The sequence below is a fragment of the Poecilia latipinna genome, unplaced genomic scaffold, assembly GCF_001443285.1.
Source record: "Poecilia latipinna isolate Pla-1442-1.1 unplaced genomic scaffold, P_latipinna-1.0 Scaffold4051, whole genome shotgun sequence".
Taxonomy (NCBI): domain Eukaryota; kingdom Metazoa; phylum Chordata; class Actinopteri; order Cyprinodontiformes; family Poeciliidae; genus Poecilia; species Poecilia latipinna.
In genome coordinates, this window is record NW_015116667.1 from 1 (window position 1) to 20,618 (window position 20,618).

The following is a 20,618-nucleotide window of genomic DNA, read 5'->3' on the forward strand; positions in this document are numbered from 1 at the left end:
CCAGTGTCAAGGAAGAGTGTTAAGTCAGCCCACAGCATCAGGAACCGCTACTCCAGTCAATGGACTCTGACCAAGTGTCAGGCGTCGACGCCAGCCCGCACTCTCACTTCAGACTGGCGCACAGTTGGTTCTCAGCATGGCATCACTGTCACAGAGAGTGACAGCTACAGTGCCAGCCTCTCACAGGACACAGGTTGGTACAAGGGTGAAATGACACTTACAGCCATTAACATGTACCAAATAAACTGTGCGGAGGAGTGGAGGAAGGATGTGACTTTTGAGCGCTTGAGTGCATAAAAATCCTGGACAAAATGTGCTTTCCTCTTATGTCACACACAGACAAGGGGCGCAACAGCATGGTGTCCACCGAGAGCGCCTCCTCCACCTACGAAGAGCTGGCAAGAGCCTACGAGCATGCAAAGCTGGAGGAACACCTGCAACATGCCAAATTTGAGATTACAGAGTGCTTTATATCCGACAGCTCGTCTGATCAGATGACCACAGGTACCAACGACAACGCAGACAGTATGACGTCTATGAGCACACCGTCAGAGCCCGGCATCTGCCGTTTCACTGCCTCGCCGCCCAAACCCCAAGACTACGATCGTGGCAAGAATGTAGCCGTGCCCATTCCACACCGCGCCAAGAGTAAGTGGCCGCTGCATAATGTTTCCCATTTATTTTACAGTTCCTATGCATAAGTGAAAATAATATGTCCCGCTATGCTATGCTATGCTATGCTATGCTATGCTATGCTATGCAGGGGGTTTTGATACCCTTTCCATGTACATATGCATGTTAAACATCATTGTAAAGCTATGATTTTTGGGATTGTATACCAAGCAAAGATATAACCAAAATTGTAGACACAGTAAATGGTTTTGTCAAACCATTCAGAAATGCAGTATAATGTTCCAGTCATTGTTTGAAACGTCATATGATTAACAGAGCAGAGCCTTTTCAAACAGCAAGGTTTTTTTCTATCGACAAGGGTCCAATTATGTACTCCAATAAAATAGTTCGTCCACAGCAAGTCTTGCATCCAAAATCAAACATAATCTGCCGCTGAAAATCTTTTGAATTTTCTTCAGATAATTTTTAATTCAACATTTATAGCCTTTTGTTTTGAGCGAGATCTTGAAGTTAAATTTGAGCTTTATTTTTTTTCTCTCTCTCTCTCTCCAGGCGACTACTGCAACCTGCCCCTGTACATGAAGTCCGATCCCTTTTTCCGAAAGCAGTCAGAACACCATGACCCATGTCCAGTTGTTCCACCACGCGAAGCCTCTATTCGTGGCCTAGCCCAGCGGGCGTACCACAGCCAGGGCCGTCACGTGACCATGGACTCTGCGAAGCAACAGGCTCTGACCATGGGCCACTCCGGCCTGTCAAACCTCACTTCCTCCGGGGCGTCCTCTGGAGGAGCAACGGGAGGCGGCGGTGGAGGCAGTGGGAGCGGAGGCTTGTCTGCCAGCTCCAGCAGCTCCACGCTGCCCCAGCGGACTCTCACCATGCCCAGCTCCTCTGCTTCTGCGGCTCAGAGTGCCGCCGCCGCCACCGCTGCTGCAGGAGGGGCATCATCTTCCTCTGGCGGTGGGGCAGCAGGGACCTCGGGGGGGACCCCTGGAGGTGCCTCTTCTTCCTCCTCCAAAATGGGAGGATCCAGAGACTCTCTCCTGGAGAGCAGCTCTTCGGGATTAGGCAGACTGCAGAAGCAGAGGGATGGGGGGTCAGGAGCCTACTCCAAGTCCTACACACTGGTGTAGCCTGCCATTAGCGAGGCCTGTCACTGTAACTCTTAATACAATGCTGGTTCAGCCGGCGTTTGCCTGGAGCCTCTGTGGTGAATCGGGGTGACGAACATACACATGCACAGCTTACCCGTCAGTGCCTGTGCTGTGTCAGCCTGCAGGGAGCTGGTTGGGCTCCCGTCAACACAACTGTTTCAAGGGGTCAGAGTTGGGTGTCCACAGCACAGGGGCTTGCCTTTCTTTCTGCCTGATTGTGTTCCGTTATATTTGTGTAATTTCTCTCTTTCTCTCTCTTTCTCTCTCTTTCTATTTTTTAAATCACCCTGGAAATCACTTGCCAAAACAAAAATGATTTATCTGTTCAGTCTATCTTCATTTTCAGGCAAGTACACAGAACTTATGCACAAAATGCTTTTAACTTGCACTGTCTTGCTTTCTACAACAAGACAGCTGTAGATTGAACCAGGTTGCTTAAGACGTGTGTTGAGGTTTAATTTTTTTTTATTTTTATTTTTATTTTTTTAAAAACAAACGATATGTAACCGTTATGTTCTCTGATGGAAGATTCGTTCATATCTCAGCATTGTGCCACGGCAGGATGCCTTTGCTGTATGCACAAATCCCCAGCCTCTGTGTTACTTTGGCTCTGTACGGTTAGTCCATCATAGATCCACACATTAGAGGCAGAGGAACGACTCTTGTACATGCAATGGATGACCCAGCGTTGCGGTCGCAATGGAAGATTTTATAGAAAGAGGAGCTAAAAATGTCAAGCATCACTGAGTGAAATCTAGATTCTTTTTTTTTTTCTTTTATCCAAAAGGTTTGTTTGTTTTCAGACGATGGAAGCATATAACCCCGTGTGCACTAGGAAACAGTTTGAAAGGATCCAAGTAACGAAAATGTCACGAGTGAGTGAGTGAGTGAGCGTGTGTGTGCGTGCGTGCGTGTGTGTGTGTGGATGTATATGTGTAAATATATATGTGTACATGTGGCAGGCACACACCAACAATGGACCTTTTTAAAACCAATCTGTATGCTGAATTCTTGGGCAGAAGTCTGTGTCTAAACTAAACAAAACCCTCCTCCCCAGTTTTATTTTTTTCTTTTTGTACCTATGAAAACACAGAATGATAATGATGATGCTGACAATTTGACACAATTTAAACTTAATTTGCTCTAGTCGGTTTTTTTTGTTTTTGTTTTTTCAGATTTAATATCTGTTGCTAACAACATGGTGTAGGTGAGTTATAAAAATGCTAATGAAGCAGAAGGTCCATAAGCTTTCATTTGAGGATTAGAAATGCAGTGCCTTGCAAAAGTATTCACCCCCCTTGATTTATTTCACATTTTGTCACGACAGCCAACTTTAAAAAATATTTTATTGAGACTTTATATAATAGACCAATAGAGAGTAGCGCATAATTGTAACGAGGAAAGAAAATGATACCCAGATTTTTAAATTGTTTTCTGTATATTGATGTGAAAAGTGTGGCTTCTATTTATATTTAACCCGCTTTATGCTAATGCCCCCAAGTAAAATCCAGTGAGCCAATTTACGACAGAACTGACTTAATGAGAAAAATAATGAACTTGTCATGATTTAACGACAGCGTGTTGCTACTCGGTGCAGAGCTTGTTAGAGAAGTGAAGTAAACGGAGAGCGACATGAAGACCAAGGACAACAACTGACAGTGCGAGGTTAAAATTTCAGAGCAGTTTAAAGTCGAGATATCTGAAAACAGAAAAGAGGACAACACACCCACAAACCTACCAAATCATGTCATCTATCAGAGAAGCAGCAAACTGGCTCAGTTACAACAAGCTTTCTGCGTAATGGTAACTCTGGAAAAGCTACCAAGATTCACAGTTCGGGTGAAAACACTTTTAGCAGGACAAATATTAGCTGCCATTCTGCAAATTTGACATTTAATGGTCGAGGAATGAGAAGAGAGCCATTGCTTAAAGAAAGCCATAAGATACCCTGGTAGTCTTTGTTGAAGACGGTTAATTTGGGATGAGACCAAAATTTAGCTCTATGCAAACTAACACTGCACATACACATTTCCCCCTGTGGATAATGGTAACTGTGATGTTGGGGTGTAATTTCATTGCATGGAGAGGGAAGTGGCTCAGAGTTCATGGGAAGCTGGATTGAGAAAAGTAGAGGGAACTTGACTAATAAGTTTTATTTCTTGCAAGACACTTGAGCCGATCTCCCTGCAGAGCAACTGCATTAAACATGCAGCCAGAGCTGAAATATTCACAAGTTAGATTTTCTAGTTCAAAACTACGTATTGTTTTCCTTCCGTTTCACAGTTATACGCTGCTTTTCTGTTGGTTTATCGCATCTAAATCTCTAAAAACTACATCCAGGTTTGGGGTTGCATCTAAGGAAATATGAAAAAAAGTTAAAGGAGTATTTATAGTTTTGCAAGGCATTAGAGGGTCCTGTTTGGTCATTTTTATTTTTATCTGGACAAAGACTTTAGGAAACTCCTTTACGGTTCACAATCCCGTCATTTCACTGTCGCCTTCACAACACTTCCATCATCCGCTCTCCTTTCCTCCTGCCCCTCCCCCCATCACATTCATACAGTGTCACTGTGACGTACTGCTAGCATGCTGGCCAGACAGACAGACCAACCGAACAAGAGGTTTCCTTTACGCACGTCTGTGCAGAAATTCTTAACTTTCAGTGACAGCTTGAATGCGCACATTCAGCAAATTTTTTGAGAAATGTATTTGTATGATTTTGAATAAATGACCAGGCAATGAAATTATATAGTGTTACAAGAATCTGAAGAATTTGCTAAAAAAAAGAAAAAAAAAAAAGAAAAAAAATCAAGTTTCTCTAACTTTTTTAATTTAAGTTTTAATTTTGCGGTTGAAATGTTTCTTTTGTTTTCATTCTTCATTCCTTTATCCCAAAGTTTGTAATCTCATAACAATAATTGTTCCAAAAAAAAAAAAAAAAAACATAGAAAAGAGTTGCTCCAAAAGTTTTGCATCGGTAAAACGTAACATCAGGGCTCTCGCAATAGAAAAAAAGATACCATATATATGTTTGTTTTCAAAAAAAAAAAAGTATGTACATATATATTTCTATTCAAATATATAGCAAATATATGAATAAAGAGCAGAGACATATAAAAGCCGTTCTAATTGAAAATATATATTAAAAGATCACAAGACAATCGCTCCGAGTGAAGCATCACACTAAATGATAACGAAGCAGGAAGACGGGAGGTTTAAACGGGTAGCGCGGCTGTGGATGGAAGACCTTGGAGAGAAAAGAGAGTGGTGTGAAAGTTACTGGTGAAACTGGGACTTGAGAAATGAGACGTCGATGACTCCCGTGTGATTTTTTTTGAAAAGGACAAGCACAGGAAAGTGAAAATATAGTGCAAGATGTGTTGCTGGTTTATTGTGGTCTCAGATAGTGCAGGACGTGTGGTGTCGCAAAAAGAAAACGGTTCAAAGGAAAAGCTTATAAAGTGATTGAGCCTCTTGTGGTTTGTTGTATTGTACCTTCCGAATATTTGTGTTCACAGACTCGACGCCACTACCAAACTACAACTAATGAACACGGACAGATTGTCTTTCTTTTCTCCAGGCCAGTGACGGATATTACTGCAGATAACTGTAAGAATTTAATTTTTATTTTATTATTTTTTTTATGTATTTTGGAATTCAAGAATGGATATGTGTTGATTTCTATACATAGTGTTAAGATGCATTTACTTGCCTTTTCATTTTAAGTTATGCAAACACTTGTCCGGGGAAAAAGTATGAGTTTGGAAAAGCCTGGTTTGTTTTTGTTTTGTTTTTTTCCCATAAGGGCTTCCTTACTCCAGCTTTATGGATTTTGATTGGATTGATGAAATAAACTTCTAACCAACATGCTTTCCCTCCAATTTTCAGTCGGTTTGCTTAAAGTGAATGTAATATTTTTCAAAGAAATTTCCACCCCATCTTAATTGCAAACTGAAATGGTGTGTGAGCTATATTTCTGTATTTAAACAAAAAACTACTTTTTTATTCGACTCGCACAATTTTTGTAAATTTGAGATTTATTTTCAATTCACTTTTAATCACTATAAATTGGGAAGTTCACTGAAATAGAACTACAATTCTGATAAGGGTGCAATAAATGAATAAATCCCATTGATTTTAGACTTATATATATATATATATATATATGAATGATCTGGGTGAACATGTTTCAATTTATTGTGGCTTTTCTCAAATCTACACAACTCTGTTGTTTGGCTAAAACTCACCTGGTAAGCTGCATAGAAACTATATGCCGCTTGTCAACATCAAGACGACTTTGCATGGCTCTGGTTGGATGGCAGTGCCGTATGTTGGGTTTGATTTTCTGCCGTTGGCCTTCCTGTAATCAAAATACCTCAAGAAGGTAAAGTCACAACAGCTCTTGAAGGTCAACATTAGCCAAGCTAACCCTTCCAAACGCTCAAATTTACCCATGTTTCAAACACAAAGTAGAAAAGAGGTCCCTGCTCCATGAATTGACACCCCGACACTTTTGGGTGCCCAGATATGGACCAAGCCAAGTGGCCTCTGGAGAAAGTGGTCAGAAGAAGCAAACACCGAGCTGCTTGACCACAAGAACAATAATTATTTGTGCGCTAATGTTTGAAACTTGGACATAAAATAAACTTTCAAAAGGAAGAGATGTTAAATATCCACCCGGAATCACAGCATGAACCTCGATGACGGCTTTGAAAACTGTTTCCCTTTCAGCTTTAGGACCGTTTATGAAAATATTAGTGGTATGTCTGAGTATGAATGGGTAATTTTGACCTTGTTCATGGAAACCCGTTCACCCAGTTCAAAATTTTTACATCATAAACATGTTTCATAATAATTCAACGTTGTTTTTTTTTTACGTTGAATTCAAAACGTACAATAAATGTTTTTTGAACAAATAAGTTGAATAAGTCCAGGCCTATAACTGGAGCTATACAACGTATAATTTATACTGGGTGGATTTTTCTTTAAAATGATACATGCTTTCAAACTGACCTGCATACTGCCTATATTTTACATCTGTTTTTTTCCTACATCTGTCGACCAATCAGAACCTCTCCCCTTCCCTCCTCTTTAGCCTTTTCTCCACCTTTATACATGATTTCTACACCATAAGAAAGGACTTGTGTACATATGAAAAGTGTTTTGTATAAATGACTACTATTTTCGACATCTTCACTTGCAACCGGGGCACAATGTAAACTCTGAAGTACAGGTGACGTGATGAAGACTCATCGAAAACCTATAATTAACTGCTTTATCCTCATCCATGGACCAGATACAACATGTCAGAATAGGCCATGCAATGTTAACTAATGATAGTTTGATTTTTATTGGGCATTTTGTTGCATAGTTTTAATTTTTATTTTTGTATCCGTTTCTGTTTTTACTTCATCACAGGTTTTTTTTTTTTTTTTTTTTTTCTAGAGGTTTTTTTTTTTTTTTTTTTTTTGTCAATGAGCTTTTTGGGGGAGGGGCAGCAGCGTTGCATGTTCTGAAATTTTCCTGGTTATAAAAGAGAAAAGGGGGAAGAGGTGAATTGAACAGACATTAATAAAAAATAATTTTAAGAATCCAGCAGTTGTTCTTTAAACTTTTATTGGGAAACATTGCTTCAGTTTGCAATTGCTTGTGTTTAACCCTACATTCTCTTTTCTATCAAAACAAACAAAAGCGGGGGGGGAAAAAAAACAAAAAAAAAGAGTACTTAAAACCTTGTGCAATAAAGCTATCTTTTTATAAACTGTGATGATGTTTATTTTTTCAGGTCTATCTAGTAGCAATGCTAACCTTGAATATTTATTCTATTTTTTCCGGTAAAGTAAGTACGGTAAAAGTCGGAAATGGCAAGTTTGTGAGGAGCACACTCGTCGAGACAAAATTAAAAAACAAATTTCAACAAGAGCTGGAGTTTAATGTGATTAGCCTTAAAATCCAAACCATTTTAAGCCGTTTTTCTTTACATTCCTAAATAAAAAAAAAGGTATAAAGGAGAGAAAAAAGGGAAAACATCAGAGACAAACATCCAACAAAGTCTTAAAGACAATTTTATTTATATCCTGAATTTAAAATTCAACAAAGATTCTTTGAAAGGAAAATATATTCACAGTTTTTGCCACATTGTTAAAATAAGTCATACAAATGATAGGATGCTCAAAAAAATACAAACATTTTAACAATCCCCCTGGCAGCAATGCACATAAAGCCATTTATTCAGACACACAAATTCACATTAATTGTCATCCTGAATTCTAAATGATGCTACAAAATTTGTCTGTCATAAAGACTACTGCTATGTGTTACTGGTTTCCTGTGATATATTTTCCAGAACTAATTTCAGCATATATGTAAAATTTGCTTGTAGGCTGTTATGTTCAACCTGGCCCACCTTCCTGTTGCCTTTAAAACTGCACTTGCAACACGCCAACCCTCACCGTTCGTCTATTTGTCGTTCTTGTGTTTTTTCTGCTGGAACTTCCTGAAGTGGTTCTGGATGGTAGATGCTGCTTTTTCAACTTCAACAGGGCTAAGAGGAGGAACTGATGGTGTGCCACATGTGCCATTGCTGGTGCAGGAGTCTGAGAATGAGAGGAAGCAAGAGAGTCGAAAGGAAATTATAATGATCAAATAATTTATTTATTTATTTATTTTTATTTTTTTGGAGTGATTATGTGATTAACTGTGTCATGTGAATTTTTTTTATTATTATTTTAGCATTAATTAAAAAGTTGGACTAATTCAAAAATCCATTTTAAAGGTCAACCAATCACCGCAAACAGTGTCCTGAGACTTACTCTTTCTGTACACGCCTATGCTGTTCCTCCTGTAGCCATCAAACTGCAAAAGCAAAAAAAATAAAAATGTCAGAAAGCTTGTTCAAACTAAAGCCCCCGTCTGATCAACAGATAAAAACACACAAAGTTATCTGGAACTTTCCGTACACATCGTTCACATTCCTTTGAAACCGGAAGCGATCGAGCACATGGATAGCTTATCGTGCTAGCTTTTGTAGAATCCGTACAAAACGTGAATCTGCTCTTTTTGGGCATCAGGTCGCTGCATGTGTGACTTCACCCGTGTGCCCTTTTTTTTTTTTATCCAGAGCTTGAATAATGACCTCAAACACAAATCCTCTTGGTTGGGATTACAGCTCAAGTGGAAAACTGGCGGGGGATCCAGAGTCGGAGAAATGTCCCGTCTTAGCATGCTTACCTGCATATTTGGCTGGGTGCCTGCATTCAGGCGAACACCGGTTTTGTGACGCTATAACAAAAAGGTGTGCACTCTGCTCTCACCCAGGTACAAGTGAACTGAAGCTGCGGTCAGATTTAGTCCATAATTAATTTTTTCTTGCGCTGTAAGGAAATCACAGAGGTACCTTTTCAAATCAGGCCCCTAAAACTCCACCAAAGGTACAATAGAGGTACTAGGAATCATTCAGATTGTCAGCCATTTGCCATCAGATATTTTGAAGCTTGACGTTGACAAAAAGGTTTTTTTTTTTCTTTTCCCCAAGAATCTTTTTTAAAATCTAAAGCATGATAGCAAACTGAGACTTTGCAGGTGTCCAGTTTATGCAAACATCCATTATAGGTAATGATTCATCAGAGGCTTGAAAGTAATTTCTTCTAAAGTCAAATATAATTGGATTTAAAAAAACCCAAAAAACTTTGTGTTACTCAGACCAGCAGTGTTGATGGACACAAAGATGTGGTGAACTACAATGTCAAAAAGTAAATAAATTATAGTCCATAATTTAATTGCACATTTGCATGGGGGAACATATCTGGTCTAAATCCCACTGAAGTCAAATTTTTGTGATTTTATGAGGAGCTGCCATTATATGTCGCCGAGCTCCAGCTGGCTGGTGAACGTTCAACGTGGTTTATCTTAAAGTAACAGAGCACTGGACTGAGGAATTCATGAAAATGAAAACCCAGCCAAGCAAAAAGAGGGGCGGCCGATGCAGTCATATGAACGAAATAGCGGACAAGACACTTCGAAGGAACCCTAGAAGACGGATACATGCATGCATAGAAATAAATCTGGTAACTTTACCTTTAGTAAGAGAGCATCAGCAATAATGAAGCGGAGAGCTTGTTAAGACTAACCTCTTCTGCTTTGCTGCTCCTCCTGCTGTGAGACACAGAGTGAACCTGCCAGGGCAAAGGCTGAGATACCATGTAAGGCAAAGGTTCGTCTTTCTGTGCAAATCGGACCCCAATCTAAAAGCAAAAAAAATAAATAAATGAAAAAAAGGGGGGGGGTGAGGCTTGGGGTAGGAGTTACATTTGAGTGTTTTCTTCCTCCTTTCACTACACTCTGAAGTTTGAAAGTGAATCTCCATTGCTTGGAAGACAATTTCTGTTGGAAAACTTCTGACAAATCGCACAGATTTTGATGTTAATTGAATAAGTCAGATTCAAACTGATGCAACTCACTGCAAGAAATATAAATGAATGGTTGCAGCAGTGGTTTCCTTCAGCAAGTCGCATTAAAATTCAGTTCCATAAAGAAACTAATTGGAGAAGAGAAAATGCGCATTATGTATGCATCCAGCTGCTGCAACTGCGATTCTCAACACAGATCTTTAGCAGTCTACCAGTAAGTCATGCATTAATAAAAATCAGCTTACCGATTCTACAACTTTCACCATCACATACATGGCCGTTAGCATTGTGATCAACATCTTGACCACTGTTGTTTGAGTCTACTATTCCTTAAAGGCCTCGGCTTTCTGTTGCAGTCCTCACTTCGGCTAAGAGAAAGTTAAAAGTCCATGCAGAAATAAGTCTGAGCCAATCAGGCATGCAATTCAGCAGAGGGCTTCTCGGGGAAAGGCAACGTGAAGACAGTGTTGATTATGTCCGTTAGCAGAAGTCTCTCAGGCTCGTGAAGCATACACACCTCGCGCTCGCAGCTCCAGACACATGAGGGTAAGACTGCTAAAGAGCTTTGCAGGACAGAAATAGAGAAGCGGTAATCTTTTCCTCTGCAGAGCACTTATCCCTCAGGTGGACGTACAGCTTTCCAGCATTTGTGTCGCATAAATTTTTATGTGGCATTTACGAATGCAAATATTGTACAATTTTTCTTTGTGTGTCTCCTTTAGTTATAAAGCTTTACCCAACGTACAAGTGGAGACGTCCTATGAAAGAGTGATGCGAAATTGTAACCTTCCTAAATGGGACCTTCTGAATTAGCAGGAAAGTTATTCTCTATTTAAGCTTGACCTTTACACTCATTTCCATAAGTGTAAATGAGTGGGGCAGATCCTAAGTTCCTGTTTATTCAGTTAATCTTGCATAATGTTCTGAAACATTTGTATTTAAAATGATAGCAAGCCATTTATTTGGCTATACCAAACCTGATGTGTACCAGGAATCCAAATTGCTCTCCTTAATTCTAACTTATGATCATCTTTATCTTTTTAACGCATGCAGTTCATGTAAATAAAACAAACAAACAAACAAACAAACTTAAAAGCTGGGGTTTAAAGTTTAAAGTTAACTATAGGCTGATACCTGTTAATGCCAAATTCGGTGTATGAAACAGGAAGTGCTCCTATTTAAAAAAAAAAAACTTGCAATAATGACAAGCAAGCAGTGAGCACATAAGCAAGTTAAGTTTATTATATTCAGAAATAATTGGCAGATGTCTTTCACATCAAAAGACATCTGGGTGTAATGATGTTTTAAATGGACACACTGAGGCTGTGGAGTTTGTCTGACTCCTCCCGAGCCGGAGTCATTTGAAGCAAAGTGTTTAAGCTTTTAACATCTCTGTCACATGACTGACGACGCTGCAGTTTTATTGTTCACGTTGGATTCAAGCAGCGCCAGTACTTCAGCTTTGCTCTTGAGAGGCTGCAGTGGCTTCAGTTGGCCACAAGGAGCCACTGTTCTTAGTTAGACCTCAGCTCTGAATCTCTTTCGGCATGTTTAGAAAGAAAAAGGCTTCATGCGGCTTCATCTGCCCATCTAATGTGGCCGTTATTACATAGCAAGCTGTCGTGAACAATTGACGGTCTGATTGTGAAAACAAATGTAATTTCTGACTGGATAATGTGCACAACTCAGGTGCGGTCTGCGTCTCGATTCCTGTTTTGCTGTAACATTAAATAAAAACAGATGAGCTTGGATGTCTAACTCATTTAGCACCTTTTGTTGAAACCATAGAAGAGATGTGTAATGACACTCTGTCAATCAGTCAAACTGATGTCCTCATCGATCATTCACTCAAATAACCTTCTCCTATTGGATTATTTTCACCCCTCGCTCCCTGAGATAAAGATTATTCATGACAGACTGAACCTGAGTCGAGTTTTAAGACTTTGTTTTCGCAGCCAAAGTGCCTCGTCGGTCAGGACTCGCATCTCAGTCTTTGGCATTCTCTCTCATCAAACTTAAACTTCAGCTGAGTCCTTTGAACGCTGTGAAAAGTCGTCCATCCAAATACAATCGGCAAATCTAAAGCACGGTAGCAAACAGGGTTTTTTTTTTTCTTTCTACGACAGCTCACATCTGAGGACAGATCGGTAGAGTTACAAAAAACGGTTCTGCGTGAATAAAATCAAGCATCGCCGTGCTAACTCTTCCTCTTCTGTAATAAGAGACCTTCCTCTGAGAGATGACACATGTCCGAGGCTTTAGTGCGTCACTGACTGCAGCCTTGTCACTGACCCCTGAAGGGAAATGATAATCCTTCTGGCAGCTGAATACATTTCAGCAGCGCTGTGAAAGACTGCAATCCTGTGCTATTATCAAGATCAAGTGTCAAGCTTGAGATGTAAGGAATTTTTTTGCAAAAGCAAGGCATGCCATTTCCTTACAAGTCCTGAATGTGTTCTGTCAGTGTGTGTGGGTGTAAATAATGATGATTTTGCTCCAGTCTGGTTAGAGAGGAGGTGCTGGCGGGTATTTTATCGCTGAACCGATGGGTATAAATTAACTTGTGACGGGACAACCAGATGTCTGGACTCTCTTTCCATGAAGCAGATGTACAAGAAACAAAAGGGGGTAAGAATTCTCTGATTTAAAACAAAACCTGCTAGAAATGTACGAATGATTAAGAATGGAATACAAAACAATATACATACATAAATACATCTCAAAAGAGCAGAATACTTTGTTAAAGTTTAATATTTTTACTCACTTATTTCAAAAAGTGAAACTCGTTCATCATAGAAATTTATATTCAGAGAGAGTTAAGAGAAAGAAACAAAGGAAAAAGTTAATCAGTAAAAATAGATATAACTGCAGCCTAGAGAGGATTGTCAAGCAAAATCAAGAATTTTTTAGGACTTTACAAGGAGTGGACTGAAAGTGGAGTTAGTGCATCCTACACATGGGCAACAAGATTGTTGCTCAGTGATCCAAAACCCTCTTTTCAGCGAAGGTTAAGGTTTGAATTTTATTTGGACATCAAGGTCTCACATAGTGGAAGAAGCGCAAAGAGGTAAAGAATCTGCTTTGTGTAAAATGTCACTGTCATGCAGTTATGATTTCAGGTGCCGTGTCGTCTGCTGGCGTTGATCAGCTGTGTTTTCTGAAGTCAGCAATCGACGCATCAATCTGCCAGAAGATTTCTGAGCACTTCATGCTTCTTCCAGCTGACGAGCTTGGCTGAGATGCTGATTTCATTTTCAGGACTTGGCATTTGCCAACACAGCCAAAGGCAGTAAAAAGCCGGTTCAACAACCTTGGTGTTACTCGGCTTGATTGGCCGGTAACCTGATCTGACCTGAACCTAAAGAGAATCGATCAGTTTTTGTCAAGAGGTAGATGAGAAACGGCAGACAGAAGGATGCACATTACCTTGAAGCCAGTATCAAAGCAACCTGGGCTTCCATTACGCCTCAACGATGCTGCAGACTGGTTGTTTCCATGCAGTGATTCATGCAATAGCCAGGGATAAAGCTCGCAGGAGTAAACATAGATTGCAGAAGCTTGACAATTCTGTTTAAAATATATGTATTTTTTGTCAATTGAATGCAACGGCCTAAATTTTCGCTACACTGAATGTATGGTTTTCCTTATCCATAAGATATAAAAATAAATAAATAAAACATGTACTCAAAGTGCAATAATATAGGAATGACTAAATTAGATGTGTGTTATTTCAGCGGCCAAACAAAACCTAAAGAGCAGCAGCTCTTATTAACTCTTTGCAGAGTAACCGGTTTTATTGTTCATCTCATAATCTTTAGGTCTGGCTAAAAAAAAATTTCTTCATATCAACATGTCACAAGATGAGATTGGATTGTAGTGAAGCAAAATATGAAGAAAGACGTGCTGTTAGAGTCAGATCAGGAAGATAAAGGTCCAGTAAAACAGGCCCTCTGCGTTATCTCCATGTCAAATGAGCATTCCCTTGAGACAGCACGTCGAGCCGAGTCACATTTGCATATTTGTGGTATTACTAAATCAAACAAAGCTTTTTACGATCTTGTGGTTTGCTGCTGTATTTATTCCACTGACATTTTGATTTCTTTTCACAGGTTCCTAGCCAGCTTCCCAGACTCTACCGGATGTGCCAGACGAGGGACGAAAACCTAATTTAAGACGGAGAGTGAAGCTACCCAGAGGCATTCACAATGTCGTTCAAGCTTACAAAAAGACCGAGCAGCAAAAAGAAAAGTATGTTTATTGAACATTCGTTTGTCCTGCATGTTGCAGTTAAGAAAATCAGGTGGTATAATACTCTGAGCAAACTGCATGCCCCAAATATTCATACGTTTCAGCTAGCCATCAAATTGTGATCATGAATCGGCCTTATTGTGGTTTGTTTAGTGATTTTAAGTCTCACCGTGAAACAGACAACCAGCTGTAATGTTATGGGAAAGTTTACCATCAAAATTGATTTTAATCGTTTCGTAAAATATTTTTTATCAACATTTATGTGGTTAAAAGTTATAAGTGTGCAAAGCCAAAGACATTCATCAACTTAAAAGACAACCCACAGCAATGGCGTCTGAACTCCATCTCCATTTCATGCCACAGAAATGCAAGTGGCACTGTTACATTTCGCAACATTGACTCACTAAATAAAAAAAAGGTCACTTATTAGATGGGTCTAAAAGTCAAACCATAAATCTTCCTGTTAAGGCCGTAATTCCTGAACCTCATGTATTGTGACATTGCATTACAAAATTAGCAGCACAAACATTTCTGGGTTGCAGTCTCTATAAATTGAGCCAGTATTTTTACAGTTGCATTAATCAAGTTTAAATTGATAGATGCATTATTTACGCCAATAAAGATAAACGGATAAATGTTGGATCACTTTTGCCACACTAATAACAGTTAGCATGTACACTTTGCCTGGCCGAAGCTACCAGCATCCCAAGGTAGCTAAAGATAAGCCATCAGGAAATACAAGTCGGAGCCATAACTCCACTCCATAGTGCCGAGTTAAAGTGAGAAATACCAAAAGGCTTCCAAGAAATTGTGCACTAAAGTATCTCTTGAATAGTTGTTAAAATCCCAATTTCGTGACTGCTTTTTTTTCCAACATGAGAAATTCATTCATTCACCTGAACAGACCAATATAGTCATGTTTAACTTCAAATATCTGTTATTCTAGTCTTTTTTAACGTTTAGCTAACATTTGGGACACTTTTTTAAACAGAATTCAAATGTCTGAATGTGTCGTCCTGCCGAAATATTTATGTGTTATCATATCTCTGTATGATCATGTCTGTTACACTTCATAAGGGACACGAGTTTAAAATCTAGGAATGTGTCTTTTTCAACCTAAAAAACTGGCAAGTAGGAAGCTTTGTATGGCTGACACAAGCTGCAGGGAAAGTGGATTATTAATCCTACAACTGTGTCTCTGCTTTCTTCAAATCTCAGCCTCCAGAGTAAACAGTGTGACCACAGTGTGGTCGGTTATTTTAATTGCCTTTACCACAAGAACGTTAGGGATGCTGTGTCAGATTTTATCTTGGGAATACTGTTGAGCCCATTAGGAACAGCAGACAAGTATTTACTAGAGGCTGACCGTTTCCTCCAGTTTCCCCCGGTGCCTGAAAACAGCGAGTTCTTACAGACAAGGAGGAGTATACTTGGATAGGATCACAGTATTATTGATTGTTTGAACGTAATTTCACATCAATGAACATTGGTTCAATAATGGCAACAAAGAACAGTTTTAGAGAACTGGTTTTTCATTCTGTTGTGTTGCAGAGATGATGGTGCAAGTTCTGTCACAACAGTTTTCTAAGTTTTACGTCTCACTAGAAATGTCTAGTTCTCGGAAAACCCTCGTTCCGAGAATTCTAGAAATGAAGAATTAGGTCACCCATCGATCGATCGGTTTTGAAATGGTCACATATTGACTTATGTTCTCTAAAATCCAGCGATCCACTTCATTTCATTAACCTTGAGAGACAGGCACATGAAAGACTTGTGTTCGGCAGTGTAACTCCAAGTAACAGAGCANAATATTTATTCTATTTTTTTCCGGTAAAGTAAGTACGGTAAAAGTCGGAAATAGCAAGTTTGTGAGGAGCACACTCGAGACAAAATTAAAAAACAAATTTCAACAAGAGCTGGAGTTTAATGTGATTAGCCTTAAAATCCAAACCATTTTAAGCCGTTCTTCTTTACATTCCTAAATAAAATAAAAAAGGTATAAAGGAGAGAGAAAAGGGAAAACATCAGAGACAAACATCCAACAAAGTCTTAAAGACAATTTTATTTATATCCTGAATTTAAAATTCAACAAAGATTCTTTGAAAGGAAAATATATTCACAGTTTTTGCCACATTGTTAAAATAAGTCATACAAATGATAGGATGCTCAAAAAAATACAAACATTTTAACAATCCCCCTGGCAGCAATGCACATAAAGCCATTTATTCAGACACACAAATTCACATTAATTGTCATCCTGAATTCTAAATGATGCTACAAAATTTGTCTGTCATAAACTACTGCTATATGTTACTGGTTTCCTGTGATATATTTTCCAGAACTAATTTCAGCATATATGTAAAATTTGCTTGTAGGCTGTTATGTTCAACCTGGCCCACCTTCCTGTTGCCTTTAAAACTGCACCTGCAACACGCCAACCTTCACCGTTCGTCTATTTGTCGTTCTTGTGTTTTTTCTGCTGGAACTTCCTGAAGTGGTTCTGGATGGTAGATGCTGCTTTTTCAACTTCAACAGGACTAAGAGGAGGAACTGATGGTGTGCCACATGTGCCATTGCTGGTGCAGGAGCCTGAGAATGAGAGGAAGCAAGAGAGTCGAAAGGAAATTATAATGATCAAATAATTTTTTTTTTTTTTTTTGGAGTGATTCTGTGATTAACTGTGTCATGTGAATTTTTTTTATTATTATTTTAGCATTAATTAAAAAGTTGGACTAATTCAAAAATCCATTTTAAAGGTCAACCAATCACCGCAAACAGTGTCCTGAGACTTACTCTTTCTGTACACGCCTATGCTGTTCCTCCTGTAGCCATCAAACTGCAAAAGCAAAAAAAATAAAAATGTCAGAAAGCTTGTTCAAACTAAAGCCCCCGTCTGATCAACAGATAAAAACACACAAAGTTATCTGGAACTTTCCGTACACATCGTTCACATTCCTTTGAAACCGGAAGCGATCGAGCACATGGATAGCTTATCGTGCTAGCTTTTGTAGAATCCGTACAAAACGTGAATCTGCTCTTTTTGGGCATCAGGTCGCTGCATGTGTGACTTCACCCGTGTGCCCTTTTTTTTTTTTTATCCAGAGCTTGAATAATGACCTCAAACACAAATCCTCTTGATTGGGATTACAGCTCAAGTGGAGAACTGGCGGGGGAGCCAGAGTCGGAGAAATGTCCCGTCTTAGCATGCTTACCTGCATATTTGGCTGGGTGCCTGCATTCAGGCGAACACCGGTTTTGTGACGCTATAACAAAAAGGTGTGCACTCTGCTCTCACCCAGGTACAAGTGAACTGAAGCTGCGGTCAGATTTAGTCCATAATTAATTTTTTCTTGCGCTGTAAGGAAATCACAGAGGTACCTTTTCAAATCAGGCCCCTAAAACTCCACCAAAGGTACAATAGAGGTACTAGGAATCATTCAGATTGTCAGCCATTTGCCATCAGATATTTTGAAGCTTGACGTTGACAAAAAGGTTTTTTTTTTTCTTTTCCCCAAGAATCTTTTTTAAAATCTAAAGCATGATAGCAAACTGAGACTTTGCAGGTGTCCAGTTTATGCAAACATCCATTATAGGTAATGATTCATCAGAGGCTTGAAAGTAATTTCTTCTAAAGTCAAATATAATTGGATTTAAAAAAACCCAAAAAACTTTGTGTTACTCAGACCAGCAGTGTTGATGGACACAAAGATGTGGTGAACTACAATGTCAAAAAGTAAATAAATTATAGTCCATAATTTAATTGCACATTTGCATGGGGGAACATATCTGGTCTAAATCCCACTGAAGTCAAATTTTTGTGATTTTATGAGGAGCTGCCATTATATGTCGCCGAGCTCCAGCTGGCTGGTGAACGTTCAACGTGGTTTATCTTAAAGTAACAGAGCACTGGACTGAGGAATTCATGAAAATGAAAACCCAGCCAAGCAAAAAGAGGGGCGGCCGATGCAGTCATATGAACGAAATAGCGGACAAGACACTTCGAAGGAACCCTAGAAGACGGATACATGCATGCATAGAAATAAATCTGGTAACTTTACCTTTAGTAAGAGAGCATCAGCAATAATGAAGCGGAGAGCTTGTTAAGACTAACCTCTTCTGCTTTGCTGCTCCTCCTGCTGTGAGACACAGAGTGAACCTGCCAGGGCAAAGGCTGAGATACCATGTAAGGCAAAGGTTCGTCTTTCTGTGCAAATCGGACCCCAATCTAAATGCAAAAAAATAAATAAATGAAAAAAGGGGGGGTGAGGCTTGGGGTAGGAGTTACATTTGAGTGTTTTCTTCCTCCTTTCACTACACTCTGAAGTTTGAAAGTGAATCTCCATTGCTTGGAAGACAATTTCTGTTGGAAAACTTCTGACAAATCGCACAGATTTTGATGTTAATTGAATAAGTCAGATTCAAACTGATGCAACTCACTGCAAGAAATATAAATGAATGGTTGCAGCAGTGGTTTCCTTCAGCAAGTCGCATTAAAATTCAGTTCCATAAAGAAACTAATTGGAGAAGAGAAAATGCGCATTATGTATGCATCCAGCTGCTGCAACTGCGATTCTCAACACAGATCTTTAGCAGTCTACCAGTAAGTCATGCATTAATAAAAATCAGCTTACCGATTCTACAACTTTCACCATCACATACATGGCCGTTAGCATTGTGATCAACATCTTGACCACTGTTGTTTGAGTCTACTATTCCTTAAAGGCCTCGGCTTTCTGTTGCAGTCCTCACTTCGGCTAAGAGAAAGTTAAAAGTCCATGCAGAAATAAGTCTGAGCCAATCAGGCATGCAATTCAGCAGAGGGCTTCTCGGGGAAAGGCAACGTGAAGACAGTGTTGATTATGTCCGTTAGCAGAAGTCTCTCAGGCTCGTGAAGCATACACACCTCGCGCTCGCAGCTCCAGACACATGAGGGTAAGACTGCTAAAGAGCTTTGCAGGACAGAAATAGAGAAGCGGTAATCTTTTCCTCTGCAGAGCACTTATCCCTCAGGTGGACGTACAGCTTTCCAGCATTTGTGTCGCATAAATTTTTATGTGGCATTTACGAATGCAAATATTGTACAATTTTTCTTTGTGTGTCTCCTTTAGTTATAAAGCTTTACCCAACGTACAAGTGGAGACGTCCTATGAAAGAGTGATGCGAAATTGTAACCTTCCTAAATGGGACCTTCTGAATTAGCAGGAAAGTTATTCTCTATTTAAGCTTGACCTTTACACTCATTTCCATAAGTGTAAATGAGTGGGGCAGATCCTAAGTTCCTGTTTATTCAGTTAATCTTGCATAATGTTCTGAAACATTTGTATTTAAAATGATAGCAAGCCATTTATTTGGCTATACCAAACCTGATGTGTACCAGGAATCCAAATTGCTCTCCTTAATTCTAACTTATGATCATCTTTATCTTTTTAACGCATGCAGTTCATGTAAATAAAACAAACAAACAAACAAACAAACTTAAAAGCTGGGGTTTAAAGTTTAAAGTTAACTATAGGCTGATACCTGTTAATGCCAAATTCGGTGTATGAAACAGGAAGTGCTCCTATTTAAAAAAAAAAAACTTGCAATAATGACAAGCAAGCAGTGAGCACATAAGCAAGTTAAGTTTATTATATTCAGAAATAATTGGCAGATGTCTTTCACATCAAAAGACATCTGGGTGTAATGATGTTTTAAATGGACACACTGAGGCTGTGGAGTTTGTCTGACTCCTCCCGAGCCGGAGTCATTTGAAGCAAAGTGTTTAAGCTTTTAACATCTCTGTCACATGACTGACGACGCTGCAGTTTTATTGTTCACGTTGGATTCAAGCAGCGCCAGTACTTCAGCTTTGCTCTTGAGAGGCTGCAGTGGCTTCAGTTGGCCACAAGGAGCCACTGTTCTTAGTTAGACCTCAGCTCTGAATCTCTTTCGGCATGTTTAGAAAGAAAAAGGCTTCATGCGGCTTCATCTGCCCATCTAATGTGGCCGTTATTACATAGCAAGCTGTCGTGAACAATTGACGGTCTGATTGTGAAAACAAATGTAATTTCTGACTGGATAATGTGCACAACTCAGGTGCGGTCTGCGTCTCGATTCCTGTTTTGCTGTAACATTAAATAAAAACAGATGAGCTTGGATGTCTAACTCATTTAGCACCTTTTGTTGAAACCATAGA

General features: G+C 39.3%; 1 protein-coding gene and 1 long non-coding RNA gene across 2 annotated transcripts; one reads left to right on the forward strand and one right to left on the reverse strand.

Moving 5' to 3' along the window:
- Nucleotides 1-6: 6 nt before the first annotated feature.
- LOC106942121 (Down syndrome cell adhesion molecule-like protein 1) lies at nucleotides 7-5,055 on the forward strand. Its single transcript, XM_015025302.1, has 3 exons — nucleotides 7-193; nucleotides 340-648; nucleotides 1,186-5,055. The coding sequence occupies exons 2-3, from the start codon at nucleotides 357-359 to the stop codon at nucleotides 1,764-1,766; spliced, it is 873 nt and encodes a 290-aa protein (XP_014880788.1). The 5' UTR covers nucleotides 7-193; nucleotides 340-356; the 3' UTR covers nucleotides 1,767-5,055.
- Nucleotides 5,056-8,611: 3,556 nt separating this feature from the next.
- On the reverse strand, nucleotides 8,612-10,744 carry LOC106942122 (uncharacterized). Its single transcript, XR_001423552.1, has 3 exons — nucleotides 10,441-10,744; nucleotides 9,917-10,030; nucleotides 8,612-8,642 (listed from the first exon to the last, which is right to left on the reverse strand). It is a non-coding gene; the product is annotated as an uncharacterized LOC106942122 (long non-coding RNA).
- Nucleotides 10,745-20,618: the final 9,874 nt, after the last annotated feature.